The sequence below is a fragment of the Rutilus rutilus genome (genome assembly GCF_951802725.1).
Source record: "Rutilus rutilus genome assembly, chromosome: 23".
Lineage (NCBI taxonomy): Eukaryota > Metazoa > Chordata > Actinopteri > Cypriniformes > Leuciscidae > Rutilus > Rutilus rutilus.
The window spans coordinates 25,355,395-25,382,932 of record NC_140233.1 but is presented as its reverse complement, the minus strand read 5'-3'; the positions used below and the strand labels follow the sequence as shown (position 1 = coordinate 25,382,932).

The 27,538-nt window shown below is 39.3% G+C and overlaps 5 protein-coding genes and 1 long non-coding RNA gene across 10 annotated transcripts; 5 read left to right on the top strand and 1 right to left on the bottom strand.

Moving 5' to 3' along the window:
* Positions 1 to 268: 268 nt before the first annotated feature.
* On the top strand, positions 269 to 928 carry LOC311282953 (histone H2A-like). The gene has a single exon (XM_084397083.1). The coding sequence runs from the start codon at positions 306 to 308 to the stop codon at positions 690 to 692; it is 387 nt and encodes a 128-aa protein (XP_084253209.1). The 5' UTR covers positions 269 to 305; the 3' UTR covers positions 693 to 928.
* A 591-nt stretch (positions 929 to 1,519) lies between these two features.
* Positions 1,520 to 2,270, top strand: LOC311282949 (histone H3.2-like). Its single transcript, XM_084397079.1, has one exon. It carries the CDS (start codon positions 1,543 to 1,545, stop codon positions 1,951 to 1,953), a length of 411 nt encoding a protein of 136 aa, XP_084253205.1. The 5' UTR covers positions 1,520 to 1,542; the 3' UTR covers positions 1,954 to 2,270.
* A 2,023-nt stretch (positions 2,271 to 4,293) lies between these two features.
* On the top strand, positions 4,294 to 6,387 carry LOC311282967 (histone H4). Its single transcript, XM_084397098.1, has one exon. The coding sequence runs from the start codon at positions 4,312 to 4,314 to the stop codon at positions 4,621 to 4,623; it is 312 nt and encodes a 103-aa protein (XP_084253224.1). The 5' UTR covers positions 4,294 to 4,311; the 3' UTR covers positions 4,624 to 6,387.
* A 61-nt stretch (positions 6,388 to 6,448) lies between these two features.
* On the top strand, positions 6,449 to 13,753 carry LOC311282974. Of its 5 annotated transcripts, XR_014625997.1 has the most exons (8): positions 7,379 to 7,577; positions 7,668 to 7,783; positions 7,893 to 8,016; positions 8,129 to 8,372; positions 10,464 to 10,525; positions 11,912 to 11,978; positions 12,665 to 12,830; positions 12,947 to 13,751. It is a non-coding gene; the product is annotated as an uncharacterized lncRNA (long non-coding RNA). The 5 variants fall into 5 exon arrangements; XR_014625998.1 differs by lacking the exons at positions 7,379 to 7,577; positions 11,912 to 11,978; positions 12,665 to 12,830; positions 12,947 to 13,751 and adding exons at positions 6,449 to 6,944; positions 7,230 to 7,368; positions 10,725 to 10,807; XR_014625996.1 differs by lacking the exon at positions 10,464 to 10,525 and having other exon boundaries at positions 12,947 to 13,753.
* Positions 13,754 to 14,549: 796 nt separating this feature from the next.
* On the top strand, positions 14,550 to 15,292 carry LOC311282961 (histone H2B). The gene has a single exon (XM_084397091.1). The coding sequence runs from the start codon at positions 14,564 to 14,566 to the stop codon at positions 14,936 to 14,938; it is 375 nt and encodes a 124-aa protein (XP_084253217.1). The 5' UTR covers positions 14,550 to 14,563; the 3' UTR covers positions 14,939 to 15,292.
* Positions 15,293 to 19,650: 4,358 nt separating this feature from the next.
* On the bottom strand, positions 19,651 to 21,118 carry LOC311282946 (phosphatidylinositol transfer protein alpha isoform-like). The gene is made up of 5 exons (XM_084397076.1): positions 21,049 to 21,118; positions 20,830 to 20,913; positions 20,676 to 20,753; positions 20,474 to 20,584; positions 19,651 to 20,281 (listed from the first exon to the last, which is right to left on the bottom strand). The coding sequence occupies exons 1-5, from the start codon at positions 21,112 to 21,114 to the stop codon at positions 20,075 to 20,077; spliced, it is 546 nt and encodes a 181-aa protein (XP_084253202.1). The 5' UTR covers positions 21,115 to 21,118; the 3' UTR covers positions 19,651 to 20,074.
* Between the last annotated feature and the right edge of the window lie 6,420 nt (positions 21,119 to 27,538).

The window sequence follows — 27,538 nt, the reverse complement described above, 5'->3', positions numbered from 1 at the left end:
ATACAATATCCCTTTTTGTACTTATTTAAATTTTATATAACAAACATTTATATGGTTTAATCTCTTCTGTTTTATTAAGACAGTCTTAAAGGTCATTAATACGTGTGCATAGTAATCCCCGCTAGAAAGGGTGTTGGGCTTTGGAGGGAAGTTCAGTGATTGGTTTGAATATTTACACACTCTAAACCAATGGGCGACTGCCACTTTCAGTTTATATGCAGTGTGTGAAAACACGCTAGATTTATTCTATCACTTTTTGACTGAGGTGTTTGAAGTAATCGATCTAAAAAATAATAATAATAATAATGAGCGGTAGAGGCAAAACCGGCGGCAAAGCCCGAGCGAAGGCTAAGACTCGCTCCTCCAGGGCGGGACTGCAGTTCCCCGTTGGCCGTGTTCACAGGCTTCTGCGCAAAGGAAACTACGCCGAGCGCGTCGGTGCTGGTGCTCCTGTTTATCTGGCGGCGGTGCTCGAGTACCTCACCGCTGAGATCCTGGAGCTGGCTGGAAACGCCGCTCGGGACAACAAGAAGACCCGCATCATCCCCCGTCACCTGCAGCTGGCGGTGCGTAACGACGAGGAGCTCAACAAACTTCTGGGCCGAGTGACCATCGCTCAGGGCGGCGTGCTGCCCAACATCCAGGCCGTGCTTCTGCCCAAGAAGACCGAGAAACCCGCCAAATCCAAATAAACAGATTGAAGACTGGGTTACTGAAACAACGGCTCTTTTAAGAGCCACCCATTTTATCTGACAACGAGCTTTTTTCTTTATTTTTACAAACACCATGAACTCATTTGGTTAAGTGGGAAAATGACCCATCAAATCTATAAACTGTATGATTTCGCTACATCGACCTTTACATGTATAATCGTGGTTGTGCGCATGCTTGCTATAAGCGCATGATGATCCCCTAACGTGTGTTTGCTACCCCATCCATCACACCTAATATTAAAATATAGTTCTCTACCAAGACTTGAACGTTTTTTGTATATAATAAAAAATATTTATCTCAAATAAATAAAGCATATCATTTGCATATCAGTTCCAGGAAAACAGAAATTGGTCATCAATGTTACTCTGGGTCTTTTGCCCTTTATGCTGAGATTTACGGAATGTCCCCGTTCTAAGGTATGGATGGAAACCCTATATGCGTCTCGCTGCCGTGCTTTTACAGACTTTAATGTGACTTTGTTCTAATCCAAAATCTGCACAACCACTGGGAATTAAGGCGAGTTTTTCAGAACACATAAATACAACAACGTGAGCATAAAGACCAGGGAGCTTATGTACACTGTTTTATGAGCAAAGTAGTCAACGGAACATAGAAAGCATCTCGAGCGGGAAACCCTTGTTTGAAAAGAGGAAACGCGCAGTCATTGGCTGGCACTCATGCACAGACATCACGTATGAACTTACCAATCACAAGGCCTGCATCATCGCGTCACTATGAGCTCGTGGCGGTTCGATGCTTTAAAAGCCGGTGTTTAACGCAGAACAGCATTTCCAGCGCAAGCAGGACAGAGAGAAGAAGACCGAAGCAATGGCAAGAACCAAGCAGACCGCTCGTAAATCCACCGGTGGTAAAGCCCCGAGGAAGCAGCTCGCAACTAAAGCCGCCCGTAAGAGTGCCCCGGCCACCGGCGGCGTCAAGAAGCCTCACCGCTACCGGCCCGGGACCGTGGCTCTGCGGGAGATCCGCCGCTATCAGAAGTCCACCGAGCTGCTGATCCGCAAACTGCCCTTCCAGCGGCTGGTGAGAGAAATCGCTCAGGACTTCAAGACGGACCTGCGCTTCCAGAGCTCCGCTGTCATGGCCCTGCAGGAGTCCAGCGAGGCTTATTTGGTCGGTCTGTTTGAGGACACCAACTTGTGCGCCATCCACGCCAAGAGGGTCACCATCATGCCCAAAGATATTCAGCTGGCCCGCCGCATCCGCGGAGAGCGCGCTTAAACCCGCGTCTGCTTCAACCCACAACGGCTCTTTTAAGAGCCACATCAATTACACTGAACGAGGGAATTTCTAGTGTAACATTGAAAGTGACGAATATTAAACATCCAGGTCCTACGCAGCATCATATAAGGGACATTCTACCAGAAACGTACATTTCCACTTTAAAAAATCTTGGGGAAAAAATATATATTTTTCTTAAATCTGAACGTTGAGTCATATCGAGGACATGTTAAACTATGAGAAACACATATCATCCCATCTCAGCATGTTTTTATGATTAAATAAAATACATTTGTATACGCATTTCACCCCTAAAATGTCAGGCCCTGTCACAGACAAATTTGTATATGTTAGAATGGTTCCCTAATGAATTTCTTTGATACAGATAGCATTTTCTTATTGATCACATGTCCCTGATTGTATCTAACATAGTTTTATTATTCCTTTAAGAAATATAAGCAACTTTTCGGTCAACTGTAGTACACAAAATCACAGAATACCCACCAGGCACTCATGTAGTTGTAAAATAACTACCTTTACATAGGAGATTTTTATAAAAACATAGTAGTGGATATATACCCCCACCTTCATCTACACAGTTAAAGAGATTAATTAATTAATTAATATTTCCTCAAATAGTACACTTTTATCTTAATTTCCTGTGTGACAGGACTGACCATGGCGTGACAGGACTGACGGTACTGTGACAGGACTGACTTTATGGATTTTGATGATGCAGAAAAAGTTATGTTTTGTGTTCTTTATTTAAGTTTTGATTGGCATTTCTTTTTTTAAATTATTATTATAATTTTAATGTTAAAGTAATATTAGACTATATGGTAAAATTCAGCCAAGGACATACATAATATTGCCAAAAGTATTGGGACAGCCCTCCAAATAATTGAATTCAGGTGTTTAAATCGCTTCCATGGCCACAGTTGTATAAAAATCAAGCACCTTGGCCTTCATTTTACTATTGCATGCGTTAAATACATAACATATGCAATAAATGTAATAAAAAAGAACAATAACATTAATTTGTAAGGCCGTGTCACACAGGAATGTGACAGGGCCTGATGTGACAGGGCCTGACGGTTGGCCATTTTTAAATTGCCATTACTCAGCCTGCTAGCATAAAAACTGTTAACATGCAAGCAAGGATTTTCAATAACCTTTTTAGACATGTTTTGGATTTAAAACATTTTCATTATTTTCTGGAATGTTTAACCGTGACAGGGCCTGACCCTTTAGCTCGTCTTCCTAAAAAAAAAACATACAAAAACAAGCTTAAAATCATACAATTCAAAGAAAGAATTCAGCCTTAATCAATGTAAGCTTCACCTGGGTCAAATGATGTCACTTCCTCTGAGTGATACCCTTAAAGGCGTATTTCACACATTTTATGTAGAGTTTTATGTAAACGTGACAGGACTGACCAAAACATGGGGACAGTTGTAAAATAGAATTTATTTGTAGAATTTATATATCATTTTATGTTTTTGATCAGTTGATGTGAATGATAACAGCTTAATCTTGTTATTGATGAGTTTTTTTTTTTTTTTTTTCTTCTAAGTAACAGTTTGTAGCATAACAAAACTATGAAAGCTGTAGCTCCAATTTGGCTGAGGACAAGGACATGGACAGGATTTGTATTAATTTTCAAAAGTGTTTTTAATAAAGAAAAAAATATCTGAGAACCTAATGAATGACATATTCCTTTACAGAACAACTCACAGAAATCAACCATGAGCCAGTTTTAGAAATTTTTGGATGAAATACTTTTTTATTCACTGTAACAATTCAAGGACAGATAATGTACGTTTCTGCTAGAATGTCCCATATGATTAAACTAACTTCCAGGTCTGAATAATCAGAAAAGACAGTATATCGAGCTGCAGCACACACACACACACACACACACACACACACACACACACACACACACTGATTGTTTAATATCCCTACTAATACCATATTCATAAATGTCATCTCTGGGAGGGAAATGGGATTACATGGGTAAATTATTTTACTTTGACATTGTGATGTCATCTTGTGTCCCTCTTAGTTTAATTTGGTGAACTTTGAGAATTACTTTTCATTATCAACCAGTACTACTGTAATACATGATATTTGTTAAATACATTTTATGAAACTTGAATTTTATTATGAAACAAAGGTCAGGGTTGGGATTAAATCACACGTGCTCTAGCTATACTTTTGGGGGAGGGGTGTGTGTCATGTGACGCGGCGCTGGTTTCTGTCAGGTCCTGTAAGCGAATGTATAAGGCTTCCTTATAACGCACTCACAATATTTATCTGTTGTCTTTCATTGATCGACTGAAGAAATTTGATTGAAGAATGTCTGGAAGAGGTAAAGGCGGTAAAGGACTCGGGAAAGGAGGCGCTAAGCGTCACCGTAAGGTTTTGCGTGATAACATCCAGGGAATCACCAAACCCGCCATTCGTCGTCTGGCTCGCCGCGGCGGCGTCAAGCGCATCTCCGGTCTGATCTACGAGGAGACCCGCGGAGTGTTGAAGGTGTTTCTGGAGAACGTGATCCGCGATGCCGTCACCTACACCGAGCACGCCAAGAGAAAGACCGTCACCGCCATGGATGTTGTGTACGCGCTGAAGAGACAGGGACGCACCCTGTACGGCTTCGGCGGATAAACGCCTGAAAGCAGGAGAAACCACACAAACCCAACGGCTCTTTTAAGAGCCACACACTCTCCCACATAAAGAGTCAATGTTTTGACCATGTCAATCGAGTCAGGTATAAAACGTTTTATTAACTGAATCCAGGAAGAACTACATAAAATACTGTTTCACAGTAATAAATCAAGACTATCAACATATTTGTGTTCTTTAACAGATAACACCTAAAAATTAAAACATTTGTTTGTGTTGCACATGAACCTCACTTGAGATCACTTGAACCTAATTTATTTTACAAAATTATCAAAAAAGTAATAAGATCAAAATAATAGGCTATTATGTAGTACCCTCACCGCCTGATGAGGGGAGATATGTGTATAAATTAATACAGGACACGGAGCTGCTGCTGCTTCACTTATCAGAGTCTGTATTGTTTTTTTATACAATGTAAAACAGTTCAATCACTCTTATAGAATAGAATTATTCTTTCTCAATCAATGACAGTGCATCACTTCAATAGTAATCACAAAATATAGAACAGAATTACATATACAGTACATACAGTATTTTCCCTTTACTGCTGTGTCTACAGATTAAGCATTATGTACTATGAAATATTCACTGATAACATTTATGACATTTTCCATGTGAATAAATCCTAAAAATGTGTTCATGTTTGCCAGAATTATTCTTTCTGATACACTTTTTTAGTACAGACACTCATTTTCACAGTTATTTGGCACTTACAACTTACTCATTGTATTATTTCACCAAAACACATGTTATTTGTGGACTTTACTCTAATATTGCGTATTTTCTCTGAGACCGCATGGTCTCCATCACTAGCATGAAAATGTGTAACTAGCACGCGTGACGCAGCACACAGACGTGACTTGAGGCAAACTTTTGCATGTCCGTCATAACAGTAAACTTAAACACTTTAAACAATGTAGTTAACATTTCTTAAACTCTTACATGTCAAAAAACATACTCTCATTGCTTTTATGTAATTCATACCTGATGAGGGGAGATATGTGTATAAATTAATACAGGACACGGAGCTGCTGCTGCTTCACTTATCAGAGTCTGTATTGTTTGAGCAGCGCGCGCGTGCCCCACCCCCTCCCCAAGCAGGCGAACACTCCCCAAAGGTGAAAGCAATCAAATCATAGAACGATTGAGCAGGGAACATTAATCAACGGAATAAACACATTTAAGAAATAAATTCTCTTGTCATCCATATATCTTACATATAACATATTTACTACTATTTACTTATTTAAATGCTTATATACTTTTGTAACCACCACATTCTCCCCCTCAAAATAAGATGTCGTCCCGACATCATTAAGTAATCAGTTAGGCTACAGCAATGCTCAATTTACAATATTTAACTCCACCCAGCAGTTGTTTTATGTAACATCAGATTTCAGAACACTGTTACCAACATTTTCTTGCACAACATTCTTTTTTTTTCACAAGCAATCATTTGACCATACAAGAGTCCATATTACTTAATAGTCCAGAGGCACTTGTTCGTAAAAGTCCCATGGTTTAGTGTCAAAAAAGAAAGTTCTTTTAAAACCACGGAGTCTCTTTTAGGGAGGAAAAAACAGTCCATTAATTTGCCCCAGCAAAAATGGCAGAAAAGTCCTTAAATGCAAGAAAAAAAAGATTCAAAAAGAGTCAACAAGAAAGTCTCAAAGTGACTCAAAGTGTCCACAGTTTCAAGACCGCACAACAGTCCATTTTCTTAATATTTGGTAACAGTCCATTGTTTTTCTGTTTGCTCTTTTTTTCCAATAGTTTCACACTATGGGCAATAACAGTCTCTGGGTAGTGTGGTGTATAGCGGTACTTCACCTTCAACACAGACCATACTGTAACTAGTGACGTGGGGGTTTCATGTGGTAGTGCAATTCAAAGTTAATAGCACACATATGAAGGCTGGGGGTAACAAAGGGGTGTTGATGACCAGGGTGTCACAGCTGTCATCCCACTAGATGCAAAGTGTGGGTAGTGGTTGTTGCCCACTATCTGCACATTGTAGCATGATGGGGACCCAAGATTGTCATAGGTAAACCTTTTAGGCGGTCTTCGTCTTCTCCTGGTGAACTGGTACCCGTTTTCTCCCTCGGAGGTCCTGTCTCTGGACCCAGGCGCTGCAGCTGCTTCCCTATCAGGTAAGTCTTGTTGCATTAGGTCAGCAGTTGGTTCATTTTCATTAGGTTCTTTTCTTATTTCAGGTACAGACTCTGGGAGATCCATCTCTGACTCAGCTGGAGGTGACTGTGGCCTTGGTTCCACCACTGGAGAGTTAGATCGAGGCTCAGAAGGTACTGACTGTGGTGATAACGCATTTCTTTTTTCTAGGCAATCACTGCTTTCCTGTGGTCTTATCTGGAAGGGCTCCACTTGAAAGTAGTAGTCATCCTCTTCACTTTCATTATCGTACTCTGACTCACATTCTCTTCCCCGGGCGGGCTGAGTTCTGCTGTTTCTTGGTTGCTGTCCTTGTTATAGTTTAGTACTTTGAGCTGGTGTGATTTCAAGAGGTAGATGGTCACATGGAAGGAGAAGATTGCGATGTAAAACTCGTGATCTGCCTTTACTCTGTTCAGGTTTTACTTCGTAGACTGGAGCACCATCTGCCACCTGGCGTGTAACAACATGAACCTCATCCTCCCAGAAATTTCTCAGTTTCCCGGTCCCACCTCTTGGAGTCAGGTTTTTTACGAGGACCCTGCTTCCTGGGAACAGGTCAGTACACCTCACTCGTTGGTCATAATTCCTTTTGTTTCTTTCTGCACACTTGTTTGCCTGTTCTCTCGCAATCTCACAAGCTTCCTGCATTCCTTTTGTCCATCTTTCCATGTACTCACTGTAACTTTGGGAGTTATTGTCGGATTCGAGTCCGAAGAGAGCATCGATGGGCAACTTTGGTGAGCGTCCGAACAGCAATTGGAAAGGTGAGAAACCAGTCACATCACATCTGGTACAATTATAGGCAAAGATCAATTTGTTCAATGCATCTTTCCAATTAGCTTTTTGTCTTTCAGTCAGGGTTTTCAGCATCTGCAATAATGTCCGGTTAAATCGTTCCACCTGCCCATTCCCCTGGGGGTGGTAGGGGGTGGTCCTTGAGCCGGCAACGCCGCTGTACTTTTTGAGTTGGGTGAGTAGCTGGTTTTCAAATTCTCCCCCTTGATCATGGTGAATTCTAGATGGAAACCCAAACTTCAGGGCGAAATCATTGAATAACCGGTCAGCTACTGTTTTTGCAGATTTTGAGGTGGTGGCATATGCCTGGGCGAATCGAGTGAAGTGGTCGACGATTACCAAAATGTACTCATAGCCCCCTTTGCATTTGTCCAGATGGAGAAAGTCAATGGACACCAATTCAAACGGGTGGGTCGTTTTGATATTTTTAAGAGGCGCTCTTGTCTCACGACAGGGTTTTTTTTGTTTGATACAGCAGCAGGTTCTCAGAACATAATTTTCAATGTCTTTCTGCATGTAGGGCCAGAAAAAACGATCCCTAATGAGGCTTGTGGTGCGATCAAGTCCTTGATGACCCATCTCATCATGCATCTCTCTCAGAACAGTTCTTTTGAATTGTGTTGGTAACACCAGCTGTTTTCTTTGTGACGTCTGGCGGAACAGGATGCCGTGTTCATCTAGCTTCAGCTTTTCCCACTCTCTCAGAAGAACTTTGGCTGGCGAGTTGACCGAACGCCACTGCTGAGAAGGTCTAGATCCTGCTTGTAAGTGTTCACTTATTACTCTAATGTCCTTGTCATCCTTTTGTGCTTGTCTGATTTCCTCTTTTGACAGGGGTTTGAGGTGTCCCTCATTTTTCTCCACACTTGCCAGTACACTCTGACAGGCTACTACAAAAGTCACATCTGGATTCCCTTGGGACTCCACAGCTTGGATCACGGCTCCCACACCGTCAGGTGAAAACTGCTCAGTACATTCTCTCATCGTCGTTTCTAGATCCGCTGGCATCCTGGAGAGTGAGTCAGCGTCTATGTTTTCTTTACCCGGGCGGTAGCGGATGGTGAAGTGAAAATCTGCAAGCTCTGATACCCACCTACACCCGGTGGCGTTCAACTTCGCAGAGGTCAGGACATAGGTTAATGGATTATTGTCACTGAAAACTGTAAAGGTTGGTGCATAGTACAGGTAGTCTCTGAACTTTTCAGTGATGGCCCATTTCAGAGCTAAGAATTCCAGCTTCCCACTGTGCAGATGGTAATTTTTCTCAGCTGCCGTCAAAGTCCGAGAACCATAGGCGATTACTCTCAGCTTGCCATTCTGCTGCTGGTATAAAACAGCTCCCAACCCTTGGTTGGACGCATCCGTATGAAGGATGAACGGTTGAGAGAAGTCGGGGAATCCCAGGATCGGAGGTTGAGTCAAGCAGTTAATCAACTTTTCTAGTATCTCCTGATGTTTTTCTGTCCAGTCAATTAATTTACTTGACGGCACCACATGATTTCGTTTGTTATTTCTTACTTTGTGTCTCCCCTTTCTCTGTGGCCCAGCACCTTCCGTGTTACTTTTTAGCAGGTCATAGAGGGGACTGGCAATTCGGGAAAAGTCTTTAATGTATTGCCGATAATAGCTGAGCAGGCCCAGAATCTTGCGTAGTTCCCCCACCGTGCTTGGTGTCTGTTCCTTCAGTGCCGTTACAGCAACGGTGTCTGCGGGATCAATACGACTGCCTTCAGCTGACACAATTCTCCCCAGATATCGCACCTCTTTCTTAAAGAGCTCACATTTTCTTGGCTTTAACTTGACTCCACGGGACTGTAACCTCTGCAGTACTTTCTTCACCGCTTCCACTTGTTCATCGAACGACTCAGTGAAGACTAGGATGTCGTCTAAGTACGGTATGCAAATTTTGTCTCTTAACCCTTCCAGGCTCTCTTCCATAAACCGTTGGAACGCTGCAGGCGCATTCATAAGGCCGAAAGGAATACGAATCCATTCGTATAGGCCCCACGGTGTTGCGAATGCAGTCAGGTACTGGCTCTCTGGGGACATGAAACCTTGGTGGTAGGCCTTCCCTTGATCTAGCAGTGAGAACCACGCATTACCGCCCAGCCCGTCTAGGATATCCTGCACCCTGGGTATTGGCTGGCGATCAGGGATTGTTTTGCTGTTCAGGTCCCTGTAATCAATACATAGCCTGAGGCTGCCATCCTTCTTACGGACGCAGACAATTGGGGACGAGTAAGGGGAATGAGACTTGGCCACCCACCCTTGAGCAATCAGGTCATGTAAGTAGTCCTTCATCTCTTGATATAACGGTTTAGGGACTGATGTGTATGTGCGGGCAACAGGGGTGTAATCATTTAATAAGATACTCAGATGCAAACCTGGGACACAGCCGATATCGTCGTCTGACTTCGAAAAGGCATGACACTCTTCACGTAACATCCTCTTGACTTGTTGTTGTTGGGGCGGAGTTAAATGGCTCACATCCACTGGAGGGTCCCATCGATCTGTATTGGGAGATGCCTCAGTGATCTCTGGTAGGACCTGTGTAACAGATGCGGTGGCTTCACACTGTGCATTTGATATTGGTAAAACAGACTTAACTGGCTGCAGAATTCCTAGCTCTGTTCTACCACCGAGCTTGATGTCGTGATCTGTTCCATTCTGCACATTGATAGTAATTATTGGGCGAGCCCCTTTTTCCAGGAGGAAGAGAGTATCAAAGAGTTCAAGGCCATCTGGGTACACTGGGTTAACGTGTGGCTCAAACAGTAGCACCGTATCTTGTTTCACGTGAGGCATTTTTACCAGACACTGAATTTGCATAATGGTGTGCTTCTCTATGTTCACAGGTTCCTTCCTGGTTCTTACTACGTACTCGCTGAGCCCCTCTGCAGTCACCAAATTGATGAAGGTATGTACACTTTTCTTCTTTATGCTAGGGAAAGCACTTCTGACAGTTCTGTACAAACAAGCATTAGTCACATCAAGGGATCCACTTTCGCTTCGTCTCATTATTTGTTCTATCACGTTATACCCGACGATAGGTCTGGGCAATTCTTGGTCCCTCAAAACAAGCACAGGAATGTTTAACTCTTTCTCATTGGTTACAGGGGATGCCAGCTTGAAAGTCAACTCCACCCATCCACTGTATGGCATGTTCGCTCCATTTGCTGCCACCAGGCGCAGACTGTCTGGCGCTTCGGTCGCCTCGGAAATATTTCTCAATGTCACTTCAGGTGCGTATTTGGCTTTCCACTCCTCATCTATAATGCATACTTGGGAGCCTGTATCCCATAATGCATCAGTCTTTTTTCCCTGTAGATAACAGGTAACAAGGCACTGTTTTCCCACTAAGGACGTGATGGCAGAATGCTGGTTAACCTGACAAGGGGCAGTTAAAATACTATCAAGCGTACTATCAAGCGACTGGGACTCAAACTGTCTCTGATGGCCAATGCTACATTTCTCATGTTTTTGGGACTTCTCTGCTGCTCGGGTCACACCCTGTCCCTTGGGGGTAACCCGCTCCTGTTTAACGGAGCTCCACGCTGAGGTCTGGCGCCTTTACTCTTACAGCCAGCTGAGAAGTGCTCGCTGCTGCCACAGTGGTAACAATGGGTGCAAGGTTCTTCTGCTTTGCGCTGCTGGCAATGGAAACATTGTCTGGCTCGTGAGGGATGGGACTGGCGGAACTGATGGGGGTGCTGTCGTGGTGGCTCCATATACTGCTGTGGATAATACTGCGGTGCTGCAAAGTTTGACGGCTGAGTTACATAGTTGACGGACATGGGGTGCTGCTGAGAAGGATACACATACGGCTGTCCATGGTGCGTCTCTATCATTGAATAATGCTGACGTGATTGGAGAGAATGTTCTGGTGGAACAGTGGACAACTGAACTGGGTTTGCAGGTAGAGGAGGTATTTTCTGTTCCCTCACCTGTTGTTGGCTTTGTGAGAACTGGTGTGGAGACATGTATGGGCTTCCCTGCCGTTGGTATGTAGCCGTCTCGGGTTTCCAGGTCTGGTTCTCTTGGACTCGGGTCCATCCTGAGGTCTGTTGGGACACTGCTGATGCTGGGTCTTTGTCATAAACTGCAAAACACTGCTGAGGGACAGGTAAGGGCTGCTGGATGGACTCTTTAATCTGTATGATATCATCACTCAGGCTTTTTAGTTGTGACATTAAATCAAACTTCGACTGTTTGGACTGAAGCTTTTGTTCAGGGGGAGGCTCATTCAACTGTACAGCATGAACAGTACCATTTTTTTCATATTTTCGCTTATTTTGTCTTTCAGATTCATTGGAACAAGCTACATTGAGTTTCTCCAGCAACACTTCGTCTGGGACAGCGGGATCTGAAAGGTATGGTTGAAGGTGGCTTTGGATGCGGTCGTTTTGTAATCCAGTCAAGACGGTGTGCAAGAACATATTCTGAACTAGGGCGGGATCATATTTCAATCCGGAGTCATCCTCCTGAGAAGCAAACAGAATTTTCTGTCTCAGATCAAGAGCTCGAATTAGGAAGCTTTGTGGGGTTTCTCTAGCGTGCTGAGCTTCTTTGGTGAGCTGCTTATATAATTCAGTCGCATTTTTCTCCTGATAATGAGAACGAAGTATCCGCCTTAGCGTCGGGAGTGTCAGCCCTGCCTTCCCCCCCAGATAGCTCCGCAGCTGAAGCCCTGGTGTGATAGCCCTGATGACAGAATCTACTATTTCCTGTTCTGCATAGCCCTTTTTAAGTCCACCTTCTATCTGACGTGCCAGACTGGAGAATGAGAGACGGTCCTTCTGCCCTAGATCTCCTATTAGACCAGAAATTTTGAAGTCTTTCTGCCATGTCGCGTTCACTTGTCTCTGATATGTGGGTGAAGAATAAGATGGGTTCTGGGCTGCATATGTCTGTCTGTCTGCTATATTTTGTGATGCTGCGGGGCTAATATACATGGTAGAAAACAATTCAGCTGTCCTCTCTCCACTTTCTTGTATTGTTCTCTGGGCTGTGTTAACATCTCCAAGTTTAATTTCCTCCCTCTCTGTATCTTTTTCAGGAGCATTACTTGTGATTCCCGTGAGCTGGATCAGTCTGTCATTAATTGTTAACAGTTCAGCCATACCGCCATCTTCTAACTCCTCTAGCTCAGCTCTTAGTAAATGGTTACTAAGGAGGCTCAACAGGAATAAACGAGTCACATTTGTCTCATCTTCTCGTGTTAGGTGAAGAAAGACACTGAGTTTTATCAGTTTTTCCCGTGATAGTGTGCATAATTTCTCACAAATTTCCTCTTGAAGATGTTTAAACTCATCCATTTTATTTTTTTTCTGCGGTGTAGACAGGCTTTTGAGGGTGTTTACCTTACTGACTTGACCTTGTGACAACTGTGCACACACTGCTCAATCAGTCTTTACCACCACTCATCTGGAATATCTCACACTGCTGCTCATCTGGGTCACTAAAAAGGGGACGATGTTGCAAAATGGGCTCTACCGGTCAGGGAGTCACTCCATCGAACATCAATCCCAGCGGTGCCTCCAAAATGTAGTACCCTCACCGCCTGATGAGGGGAGATATGTGTATAAATTAATACAGGACACGGAGCTGCTGCTGCTTCACTTATCAGAGTCTGTATTGTTTTTTTATACAATGTAAAACAGTTCAATCACTCTTATAGAATAGAATTATTCTTTCTCAATCAATGACAGTGCATCACTTCAATAGTAATCACAAAATATAGAACAGAATTACATATACAGTACATACAGTATTTTCCCTTTACTGCTGTGTCTACAGATTAAGCATTATGTACTATGAAATATTCACTGATAACATTTATGACATTTTCCATGTGAATAAATCCTAAAAATGTGTTCATGTTTGCCAGAATTATTCTTTCTGATACACTTTTTTAGTACAGACACTCATTTTCACAGTTATTTGGCACTTACAACTTACTCATTGTATTATTTCACCAAAACACATGTTATTTGTGGACTTTACTCTAATATTGCGTATTTTCTCTGAGACCGCATGGTCTCCATCACTAGCATGAAAATGTGTAACTAGCACGCGTGACGCAGCACACAGACGTGACTTGAGGCAAACTTTTGCATGTCCGTCATAACAGTAAACTTAAACACTTTAAACAATGTAGTTAACATTTCTTAAACTCTTACATGTCAAAAAACATACTCTCATTGCTTTTATGTAATTCATACCTGATGAGGGGAGATATGTGTATAAATTAATACAGGACACGGAGCTGCTGCTGCTTCACTTATCAGAGTCTGTATTGTTTGAGCAGCGCGCGCGTGCCCCACCCCCTCCCCAAGCAGGCGAACACTCCCCAAAGGTGAAAGCAATCAAATCATAGAACGATTGAGCAGGGAACATTAATCAACGGAATAAACACATTTAAGAAATAAATTCTCTTGTCATCCATATATCTTACATATAACATATTTACTACTATTTACTTATTTAAATGCTTATATACTTTTGTAACCACCACATTTACAGTTAGCAGAAGTGAGTGATGTAGAAAATGTTACACACACTGTCAAATGAGCTTGCATTTGCCATTTTGCATTATTTATTTATTTTTAATTTTTTTTTACTCCCTCAATGGATTTATAAGGGGTTTTAAAATTACTCGACGATGCACAATATTAGAACCGCTTATTTTCTCAAAAATATTGAATAAAAGAGCGGGAAACGAAACAACGGAATCTTTGGGAGTGGTGGGCGGGACTATTATTCTTCCGCCTGTGATTGGCCCTCGTGATACTTCGAGTTGTCCAATGAAGTACGAGTTTATGGGTTTGGCCTATGAAAACAGACAATCAGAGATTTCTCGTATCGCTTTGAAAATTAGCATAGGGCAGTGAATAAATACCTCTGTATCACGTTGGAAAGAAACATTACTTTGTCAGTCTTGTGATCTCGCGTCATCATGCCTGAACCAGCAAAGTCCGCGCCCAAGAAGGGCTCAAAGAAGGCTGTCACCAAGACCGCCGGTAAGGGAGGAAAGAAGCGCAGAAAGTCCAGGAAGGAGAGCTACGCTATCTACGTCTACAAAGTCCTGAAGCAGGTTCATCCTGACACCGGCATCTCCTCCAAGGCGATGGGCATCATGAACTCTTTCGTCAACGACATCTTCGAGCGCATCGCCGGCGAGTCGTCTCGCCTCGCACACTACAACAAGCGCTCCACCATCACCTCTAGAGAGATCCAGACCGCCGTGCGTCTGCTGCTGCCCGGAGAGCTGGCCAAACACGCCGTGTCCGAGGGCACAAAGGCCGTCACCAAATACACAAGCTCAAAGTGAGGCGTGCCTAACTTCAACTACCCCAAAGGCTCTTTTAAGAGCCACCCATCTTCTCAGATAAAGAGCTTTGTACCCTACATTACCTAAAAATTATTATGAAACATTTCTATGTGAAAATTTAAACATAACATGAAAAAAAAAAAAATGTGTACAGTGTAACTGATGTATAGATTAATATCTTTCCCTCATGATCTTTTTCTGTATCTTTTTTATTTATTTTAGTTTTCAGCTCATTGTTCTTTTCTCATTAGTATTCTGATTACATTGAACATGTTAATACATTTTGTATATTGTATACAAGTTGTATGTCATAAAAATGTAATCTCTGTATGTTTTGCAAAAATAAAATAAAAAATAAAGTAGACTTTTGAGCTGTAAGCACGTCCCAGCCGGGTTCGTCACTTATTTGGTTTCGCTGGAAACATTTTCGTTGTGGTCTGTGTTATTTGCAGCACGTTTCTGTATTTGGTTGTGTTGTGAGTATTTGGAGCACACGTGTGTTGTAAAACATATGAAGATGTTTTCTTAATTTGTGGGTGTTTTTTTTTTTTTTTTCTATTTGCATGTGTTTTTTTCTTTGCATGTGTTTTCTTCAGTTGCAGCACGCGGAGCTCTCTTGGCCACCGTAGGATTTATATGTGTGTTTGAGTAAAATGAACATTATATAAAATACTGACAACATTTCTTCCAATTTTCAAGTAAGAACATTACTGTAATTTATAGAGCATTTGTTTCCAGAAAATTAACACCGGTAAAAAAAAAATATATATATAAAAAAAAAGAATAAACAAATAATAATTTTACACCACGAATAGAGATACTTTAGTTATTATTGAATAATAACTTGAGATACAACACTGAACGAGTAATTGTTTCTATATGAGCAATGACTGTACTAATGCCAGTATCTTATTGTTCAATATCTTATTGTTCATTAAATTTACATGCTAAATAAGTTATATAGTATGAGCTCTAGCTTTAAAAAAAAAAAAAAAAAAAATAAATAAATAATTGGATTAGAAGGCCACCACTCCCTTTAAAAGTTAATTGTTGAAACTGGTTGAAACTCTAAGGGGATCTACAGTCAAATACCCAGAACCAGATATGATGAATCAGAGTCAGAATTATAAGAAATTGAAGACAAGTTTTACTGAAGATAGTTTGCAGTTTCATCAGGCAGAAATCAGCTTCAAGACTTCAGGCCGCCCCTCTTAAAGTTACAAAGATCACAGCAGTTACACACACACACACACACACACACACACACACGTCTGGTTCACTATCTTTGTGGGGACTCTCCATAGACTTAATGGTTTTTATACTGTACAAACTGTATATTCTATCTCCTTACACTAACCCTACCCCTAAACCTACCCATCACAGAAATCTTTCTCCATTTTTACATTTTCAAAAAAATATAATTTAGTATGTTTATTAACCCATTTCTCTCGTGGGGACTGCTGGCTGGTCCCCACAATGGAGGTGATCTCAGGTTTTACAATCCTTGTGGGGACATTTGGTTACGAAATAATACGTTCTTTCTCTCAAGGAGAGGACACTTTAATATAACACAGTCAAGTAAAGCTTTAACAAAGAAATGGTCCCTTAAAATATTGGTTCCAATGACCCTTATATGTTTTAACACATGTTGAAGACCTTTCTCAAACAAAACGAGTCCATATTTAATTTCTGGAAGCCGGGATAAATGATCAAGCACTGTTACTGCAATCATATCAAATACAGACATTAGAGAAAAACATGAAAATAACATTACAGTAATCACACTGGTAACTTCTATAACAAAAGGCGCTTTCCGACCAAGTAGTTACAGGAACTTAGTTCTAGGAACTGTCCACTTCTAAACAGTTCTAAGAACTACTCTCCCCCAAACTCGGTTTTGCTGTTTGCGTTCGCACTGGCCAAGTGGCCATAGGAACTGGTAGGAGGGGTAAGGGAGTGACGCAAGCACGGTGACTTTTATTTTGACGGCGCGACGAACCTTTATTTTGACGGCGCTGAGAACGCCAGAGCAAACAATGCTCGCATTCTCTGTGTTCATTAGTTAGCGATCTGTCTAACAGTACTGTTTAATATTAGATAGAACTGTTATAGAAAGTAGACAGTATATGAAAAAGTTTATTAGCCTATGCCGTGTGGTTGATGTCCAGTGTTGCTAGCTGGGCAGATAAACATAATCATGTTTGGCTTGGTCCCCTCAAAGTTGCGTTGGATTTTCTCTTCAGCATAAAGGTTTAGAGACCCATCTATCACTGTTTTCCATGTTTGTATAGTTAGTTTCTGGAGTAAATATATAGGCTATAATATGTGTGTTTACATTATAGCTGTTTTAAAAATGGCGGGTGCTGGTGTTCCGCGTGCGTTCGGTCATCAGCGTACACTAACGTCACGGGTAGTTCCTATAGTGCTGGTTTAGATGTTCCTAGTTCTTGCGGTGCGAACACGCCGACATCCGGGTACTTTAGCCAATAGTTCTAGGAACTGTGAAAAGGTTCCTCCGATCGGAAAGCGGCTAAAGTAAAATCTCATAAGCCTAGAGAGGTAATTCAACTCATGTGATATGTAGAAGGAAAAATATTGATTAATACCTTGATTATAATAACTCATTAGATATACATTGAAGCAGCAATGGATTCCAGAATCCACCCCCTTCAAAACAACAATTTAATATTTATAAGTTATCATGCAATTTAAGTTCATCTAACTCAATGTTGTTTGTTGGTTGAAGATAATTTAAGTAGAAGTTCTGACAACAATTTGATTGATGCAAAATGCGTTTAATTTGTATAAAGAGGGAATTCTATGGACTAGACAGACCCCCCCCCCATTAAATATAGCTGTGAGCAGCGATGACGGGCCCAAGCCGGTGGCACCGCCACCCTGGTGCCTTTACCTAAAGCTATATACAGTATATATATATATGTATATATATATATACTTCACCCTTTCAGGGCTTGGGCCCTAATAATACCAATTTTTTTTTTTTTTTTTTATATATGAAGAGTTCAGATGCAAAAGCCTCTAAATGCCATCTGAAATTTTCTTATAGAATGATTATTTTTATCAAGCTCGTATATTTAAATTCAGTAATTTCACTTAAATGGCAATGAAAATTACCTATTAATTATCATTTAAGTGAAATTACTGAACTTAAATATACAAGCTTGATAAAAATAATCATTCTATAAGAAAATTTCAAATGGCATTTAGAGGCTTTTGCATCTGAACTCTTCATATATAATATATGGTAAAAACATAAAATATACTGTCCCATGTGAGTGTCTGCACTGCTTAGCAGTTATTCCTCCACATATAAACAAAGGCAGCGATGTACGCAATTTACACAGTGTAAATAAAATACTTTTTGTTGCTTTTTACACTAAGTGAAACTAGCAGTATTTTCAGTAAAAAACAGTAAGATGCCATTTATACAAATAGTGGCAGATATTAGTAGCACCTCAATGTATTATAGTATATTATAAAAAAAAAAAAAAAAAAAAAAAAAAAATTTAACTTGTCCCTGTCCACAAAAGCCCTCCCCTACCCCTAACTCTATCTGTTAATCACGTTATACCAACTATTATATACCCATTAGGCATTTTATTTCCACTTTTGGAATATTTTCTTAATTTTTATTTAAAATAAACTCCTCTCCGAGCTGATTTGTGATGGGAAAAGAAAAAAAATTGGATTTGAACTTGGGTTGGTCGCGTCAAAAGCTAACGCCACCCGCCTAACTCTCCACAACACTGATCCAGTTATCAGTTTCTTTTGTATTTTTGTCTGGCTCAATCAGACAATTGGTGGGCAGAGTTAGTGTGAATAAATAAACATAAACCATCAGCACATCTTTACTCACAGTGACAATAAACAAGCGCCTCATTTGTCTGCGGCAGACATGCCTCTCACTGGTTCGGTCTCTCGCATCTATGGGCAGAAAAAAAAAAGGGAAAGATTTCAGACTTGTCAATATTGGATATTTAATTATGCATGCTTCATTCCATTTTTACTTTTATACCTTTGCTGTCATCTACCGCTCACTTGAAGTTAATCTTTACAACATTAATAATTTAATAAGACTGTTAAATGTAATCTTTACCAAACCTCAAAATGAAAAATAAATTTTCATACTGATACTGTACATTATAATGCTGCCCAAATTAACGTGTAGCATTTCAACTGAATGATTCTAGTCAAGTGTTTTAATTTATTTAGGCACAAACTGTATAAATTCCAATATTCACCATTTATCATAAGGTGACTTTCAAGGACTTTTCAAGCACTACTTTTTTGGTTTTCAAGGGTCTTTTTTGTTTCTACAATCAGAGATCACTTATCAAACAACATCTTTATTATCTTTCAAATTCTAAAAAAAAAAGGTAAATAGATAGATACAAATAAACTAATAAAACAAAATGGTACAAATAAAGTGCAGCGCATGCAATGACTTTGGTAACCTTAACCACTGAAAGGATACTATGACAAATATATCGCTTTCCTTATTCAAACTGATTTTTTTTCTCCCATTAACATATGATTGACCTGAAGAATGAATATTGTATCATATACATGGATATTTATATGAGCAATATCACACTCATAGCCATGCAAAAGGGCTCTATATCTATATCAGACGGTTTGTAGCGTTAATTTTGAATGAAAAGATAAACACTAATTTTACATATATAGTCTTTTAATAATTCAAGCATTTTTCAATTACCTTTTCATAAAAACGGCTTTTTTCAAGGGTTTTCCAGGACTTAAATTTCAAAAAGTCAAATTCAAGTACTTCAAGTACTTTAAGCACCTTGTACGAACCCCATATCAATTAGTCTGGACTTGAAAATAATTTTCTGCTTATTGGTCTCAGCCAGAACTTTAATATCAGTGTATCCATAAATTAAATATAGATAAAATAATTCCTCTGACCAAGGTCATTCAGCACTGGATCTTTACTGCATTCAGTGTTTATTTAGTGTTATTTAAATACTATTAATATTATAAATTAGCTTTTATCTTTATCATATCACTTTTGTCGCATGCTTTTGTCATTTTTCTTCTGTTTTTTTTTTTCTGCCTTCTTCTGCCTTCATTTATTTGTTTTAGTGGTTTTAATACTTAATACTTAAATATTATTTGAAAACCTGTGAATGTTATAAATGATTGTGTTAAACACTGTCTGCACTCTGTTGTTGAACTCACGTTATCAAGCTCTTTCTGCGTCTCCTCCTCCATGCAGCGGATGTCCTCCATGGTCAGATTGATCCACTGGTCTATCCAGCAGAAGAGCTGCCTGTGAAAGTTGGTGAACAGACGCTTCTCTTGCTGAAGTCAAACCAAACAAACATTAAAGTTTCATGAGTCACGGCATTAGCAGCACTAGGCCGACACACAAACATCAAGCCCTCGAATAAAATGAACAAACACTAACTGTTTATCTTTCTAAACTGCACCTCCACGATGGACATTTTGTTGAGTCAAACTGAACACAGCATGAGGTGTTTTAAAGTTTAATACCCTGTGGATGAAACTCTCCACTTTATTCTGAATGAAATTCCACTTGAACTTGACAGTGACTAGTTTATAGGCACACATATGAGGACAGTCCGTCTTCTGAGGAAGTTCTTTCTGCAACACACAGGAACAAAGTTGATCAACTGCAGAACTCTACAAAAACGCAGGAGCTATATCTAGAAACAATTTAAGAAAGAGTACAGACCTTCCAGTCAGGTCCTAATGGCCCTCTACCAGTCTTCTGAGATTTAAATGTGGCAGGATCCTCGTCTGGTTTGTAGTCCTGTGAAGACGTTTAAACCGTCAGCAAGTCTCAAAGTTTGATCATGCATTGAAAGTAAACACTCAGTTTTCCTTACCTTAGTGTCCACCTGAGACCTGTCAGCAATGTCAATGTGTACAACCTCGACCTTCTTCCACTGTTCGGGGTCAAGCTTATGGACCTTCAGAAAACAGAAAGAACAACGTTAGATCCTTACAGATACTTGTAATTTAAAATCGATTTCCTGCTTATTGTGGTGATGTGGAATTCAAATAATTTTGCGCATTAATCAACATAATGTCGACTGCCTACTCACATTGTTCTGTTCACCGAGGTCAGGCTTGTGCCACGTCTCAATCATGACTAAAAAATCGTCCTTCATGTACTCATTCTGTGAAAAAATTAAATATATATATATATAAAAAAAAACATACAACAAATTTGTTATACAGACACACTACTGTTCAAAGTATGGGGTCAGTAAGACTTACTTAAGATAACTTTTACTTAGTAAGAATTGATCAAAAGTGACAGTAAATACTTTTATAGTTTTACAACAAAAAAAAACTTCACATAAATGCTAAAAAATAAAATAGTAAAGCGGCAAATCAGAATATTAGAATGATTTCTGAAGGATCGTGTGACACTGAGTAATGATGCTGAAAATTCAGCTTTGATCACAGGAATAAATTCCATTTTGAAATATATTAAAATAGAAAACAGTTGTTTTAAATTGTAAGAATATTTCACAATATTCATGTTTTTTGTTTTTGTTTTTTTTAATCAAACAAATGCAGCCTTGGAGCCATTTAAAAACATTTTAAAAAAAATTTAACCAATCCCAAACCTTTGAAGAGTAGCCTATAGATAAGAATAACACCTGTTTAATTGTTAAAGGAATTGCTAATGCTGATTAGTAATAGAAAATATTTAATTTAGTTACACACAGGTGTCTCATACACTCACCGTAAGAACTGGAGCAATGAATGAAGTAGGGACCGCAAAAAAAAAAAAAAAAAAAGGGAAAACAGTTTTAAAAGTGAATTTCCTCATTCCTATCATGCGTTATTGTGTACATTTAGCTCCAGGGCTAAGCTGTGTTACTGTGTGCGGTACCTGTGCGGCAGTAAGGATAAGCATTCCAGGCCTTCTCATGGATATTCAGGGCAGATGAAGGGGCCAGTAACCGTACAAAACGTGGCACTTTACTGCATAAGAAAAACTGAGATGCAGACTAGACCAATTTTGCTGCTTGATGGCACTTGAATATACACCACAGCACTGATTAATTCATATTATGATTATTACCTCTCCAAGCGGTATATCTTGTGCGTGTACTGTCCTTTCTCTCCATCCTCCTTCTCGTAGGGCTCGTTTTTCAGGACCTCCACCCCATTTCCACCTCCTGTCTCATTCTTACTAGCCTCGGCTACAGAGAACAGCTGACCCACCTGGTACTGTATGTGAGAGAATAATGTCAACTTGACTTGGTCATATGCAAATGTATTACAGTATAATGACAAAAACAAAAACACACTAAAAATGAATGTATTATGTCATGTCATGGCTGCGTACAAAGCTGGGAGAGGATTCAACATCTACATAAATAAATAGCCACAAACAGGCTGGTGTGCCATAAACAAACGGACACAATTATAGAGGAAGTGTTCAAACAATAATAATCTGATGACAGAAAAGAGGGAAACTGGTGTCTACCGTTTCTAGCAAATGCAAGTGCACCTCTAGTTAGACAAACAGTAAAAGTGGAAAAATATTTTAGCAGTTTTGGACACTTTGGAAACCAATCCTAACCATTTTATTCTAATTCTGGCTGCGACAGTACACTGATAATTATTTGAACGTTATGACAAATAACCGATAAATTGTTGATTTTAAAAATCCATACTAATTTTTAAACAATACTAATGTTAACAAATGAAACATTGTAAAGCGTTACATCAATAAGTCGTGAAAACATGGTGAATTTAAGCATAACATTATAACACACAGTATGAAAAAAATCACATTTTTTCTAAGATTTGTTAAAGAAGTGTTTTGAGTGTTAGATGACGTTAACCTACAGTGCTGGTCAGAATTATTTGTCCCCTTGGTAATATGATCAAAGATGGCTGTAAAAAAAAAAAAAAAAAAATCTGCATTGCTAATCCTTTTGCTATGTTATTAAAAAAAATTGCAAGAATCTAACCTTTCATTGAAGTAAAAGAATTGAAAGTGGGAGAAAAAAAATCACATTATGAAATGGACAGATGAAACAAAAAAATTGACAGTTTGCAGCATCCCCCCACCACCCCTTCTCCACACTTCTAGTTCTAAACACTTACATACTCTGGGTTCGGGCTGAATTTCCGAGCTCGGAGCCCTCCCTCCGGACAGCACGCCAAATAGGCCACACATTAAATCTTACTCCCTCAAAATTATATGTAGGTGTGAACTCGTGAAAGATGGGTTTGGTGCACACAGGGATAAAAAAGTACCCCATGTGTAAAATGAAATGCTCTGCTGTATCTTTAACCCAGCTAACAATTTTTGGTTCCCATAACATTAGTTTTTGGTACCCAGAACATTCTCAGAATGTTAGTTTATGGTTCCCAGAACGTTATTTTTTTATGGTAACCACCCAGCAACGTTCTGGGAACGTTATTTTATTGTTACATAAATATAAAACCAAAAAAGAACGTTCCCCTAACGTAAGTATTTGGTTCCCAAAAAAATAACCAAAAAATAACATTAGGGGAACGTTCTGTGTTAACTGGGAATGATGTGGGCCTAATTTTCTGCCAGAGGTCCTGGACATCTTGTTCAGATACATGGCATCATGGATTCGATCAAATACCAACAGATAAAAAAATCGAAACCTGACAGCTTCTGCTAGAAATCTTATAATGGGCCATGTTTGGATCCTCCAACAGGACAATGATCCATAAACAAACATCAAAATCAAAACAAAAATGCGTCACTGAGCACAAAACCAAGCATCTGCAATGGCCATTCCAGTTCCCTTACCTGAACCCTATAGAAAATGAGTGGGCTGAACTGAAGAGAAGAAGCGCCAGCATGGATCTGGGAATCTGAAGGATCTGGAGAGATTCTGTTAGCCTGGTAATACCAAACTCTGCTACTTCGCTTTGATTCGTAGACAGAGTCTGGCATGGCATAATTGAAAAGCGTTTTCTTTCTCGCGGGGAGGCGCTTGTCTGAAGTTTAAAATCATTGGTTACCCGTAAGCCAATCACATAACGTTTGGTTATGGCGTGTGTTATGCGCATGCTCAGCCGCATCTAGCTTCCACTGTAAACACATGTAGTATGATGCGAAAACAAAACCATCGAGCAAAATACCGGAGTGAACATGGCTGTGAACGACTTTTGCAGATTATGTGAAGTAAATCTACGCATCCACGGTACAATCAGTGTCTACGTCACGGCTCTCAGCCCGCCCTCTGTTCGTTGATTGGCCGGCTGTTTTCAGGCCGGAGGAAAACGGAAAGCTATTATGCTGTCTCAGACTGAGTGCAGAAGCGAAATGAAATTGAGCGGAAGTAAGAAGTCTGACGTAGTCAGGCTAAGATTCTGTATGGAGGAATGATCTCTGATCTCTTGTCAGTTATTCTCCAAACTCATCAGGCATTATAGAAGAAAACTCAGAGCTGTTATCTTGGAAAAAGGAGGTTGCAAAAAGTATTTAATTAAAGGGGGCACATAATTGTTCCCGACGTGTTTTGGAGAAAAACATTTATTTCATAATGTGATTTTCACCCCAATTTCAATTCTTTTACTTCAATAAAAGGTTCAATTTGTGCATTTTTTTTCTTTTTAAATATCAAAAGGATAAACAATGCAGATTTATTTTTTACAGCCATTTTGATCATATTTACCAAGGAGTCAAATCATTCTGGCCAGCACTGTATAAATTTAGAGGACAACATTGATGATATTGATAAATAAAAACCTCTCAAACCCCTCAAATATAGGCTGATATAAAACATTCTTTTAAGTATACTTATTTTCATTAAACCAGTTAAAAATTAAAAATACACACACACACACACACACACTCAAACACAATGACATCCAGACACAAATGAGTCATGCAGCTCCCAGCAGCCCCTGCTCTCTGACTGCACCTACACTGGGCACGTCTACAAAACCAGCTTCCACAATGTAATATCCTCTATGCGCTTCCCGATTCTTCACAGGTGAAGAGAAAGGAATGCAACTTCACACGCCAAACCTGTGTCACTTTTTACTGCCGTTTAGACAAGAACAATTGACTTCTTCAACAATGATTTCTTATTCAAGCACTACAGATACAGAACGATGGTAGCGAGGCGCTCCGATACCCAGGGTAAAAACACACCAACCTAAATCAATCTTGAATGCCCATCAGAACAAACTGGGTGGAGTCTGGAAAGTCATCATGCCAAAACACATCCATAAGCCCCCACTTTTCAAATTATGACTAGATTTTTTTTTTTTTTTTTAATAAACATAAATAACAAAGAAGCACCTGTAAGATCTCAAGAAAAAGTAAAAATGACTGTACGTACCTCTTCAACAGAAATGGGCAAGACGATTCGACTGAAATACAAAACAGAAAGGCAAATAAGTCAGCAAAAATACCATGGTGACCTTTGAACTCTTCCTTCATTTAATCACATTTGTTTTGTTTTTTTGATAACTCTGTATCCCACAAGCCCAGTTTTACCTTCTGATGAAGAAATGCATTGTAATCTTTTAAAACCAGCATTACTTCCCACATTCTTCCCCCTGATAATTCTCATGTTTTCCATGACGTGTCGAATTAAAAGTTCTTTAAATCACCATATTCAGCCCACATCAAGTATTATAAAAACCAATATGGCTGTAATGACATCATAATAACATCAACGTAGTGACGTCTAATTTAATGTTTTCCAGTTCATAAAGATCAGGCAGCATTTCATTTTCTTGTTATGTAAATATGTCTGTCATAATTTGGCTAGAGGACTAATTCCTGAATATGTACAGTATATAATAGCAGCACAAAGTCTCAAAGTGCACTTTGACGTGTGTGACGTGCACACCTGCATTATGACGCTTGACCGGCAGAACGGTAGCACGTGACAATCACACTTACTACCTGCAGATTTTAAAGAATTTTGTAACTTCAAAAAAAAGTAAAGCTTTTTTTCTTTCACTTTGCACAAAAAAAAAAAAAAAAAAACCTGATGATTGATCAAAACTAATTGGGACTGGCTGGAATATAAGGTTATAATATATATTATATGCCAATATATGGTTATATATAAGGCTGGAATATATAAGGGTGTTTCTGCAACTACGGGCACTTTTAAGTCCCAGGAGTGAAATTTTAGATTTATGTTAAAATTTGTCTTTTGATGTTTCATAAATATAAACGTAGTGTCAATACACACATTGACATAACAAATTATGAATAAATAATATGATTTAATATAAAATTATGAAGCATTTATAGGCCCAAACACCATTTTTGCTCATGTCCCACACCCGTGGTTTCAATGTTGAGATACTTAAAATTAGCTCATTCTTTTACAATATGACATTATTTCAAATGGAATTGTTTAATATACAGAATCATTTACAGCATCTTAAAATTCTTTGTATTATTTACTGATCATTTTAACTAAATGTGCCTGTCCCACACTTTTGAGTCCTTACCACAACAATGAAAAAAAGCTTTTATTATGAAATTTTATCGAAAACAAACAAGTCTAGTTTCTATGGAAACAGAAATTATCACTTGAGCACATTGCTGACAGACTGGGCCACCACACTACCTCACTCACAAGATGCCCCAAAAAAAGGTAAACATCATCTTTTCTGCTCTAGTATTTATTGTGCGTCCTTACCATTCAGCTTAATAATTGTGTATTTTTTAACTACATTTTAAAAATAAATGTATATTACTGTTGAATTCATGTATATTAAGATGCTAAGAGTCAAAACTAATGTGGTGGCCTTGCTTGCTGCCAATTAGCTAAAATATTAGCAAAAATGTCATTTCCGCAACATGTCTTTACCGCAGAAAATTTAGGTGTTGCGGTAAAGACCTTGTGTTGCGGTAGAGACAAATTCAAGGTTTACTGTATATTAAATTACAAATATTCAGTATATTATTAGTACTGAAGTATATTAGTATATATATATATATATATATATAAACATGCCATTTTTTACACTAAAAATTTTTATTTTGTCCTTACCGACACAAGATGTCATTACCGCAGCACTGCTCTATTTGCATTTTCCAGATTAAAATCTTAACGACTACATTCTATTTTGTGTAAATGTTTATATGTATTACAGACTGTGATGGTTAAAATTGCAATTCATAGAGGTTGATTTATTTATTTATTTTAAATTGGGATAGTCAAAAGTGCCCGTAGTTGCAGAAACACCCATAAACAATATAGTCCGAAATAGGATAATAGATCAAACTCTGGACTGTTTGATTTAACTTAGTGAACACTCCAAAAAAAAAAAAAAAAAAACATTCATAATTTATTAGTCAAAATCAAGCGTGCCGCACAAGCCCTGAAAAGTGAAGCCAAAACGTCTCGATCGCCCCCCGGTGACTGGTCCTAGTATAGGTCATAAGCCCCGCCTGCCCGTGTTATTCAACAGGACGTTAGACCAACTAAACAATTAAATACACTTCAAATATCTTTTTTCCAAAGGTGGTTTCTTTCATTTGCTGTCGTTTATATCACGCTGATGTAAGTTCAAGTGTCTGATTCAAAAATAAGTTGGTTTTTAGTTAGTTAC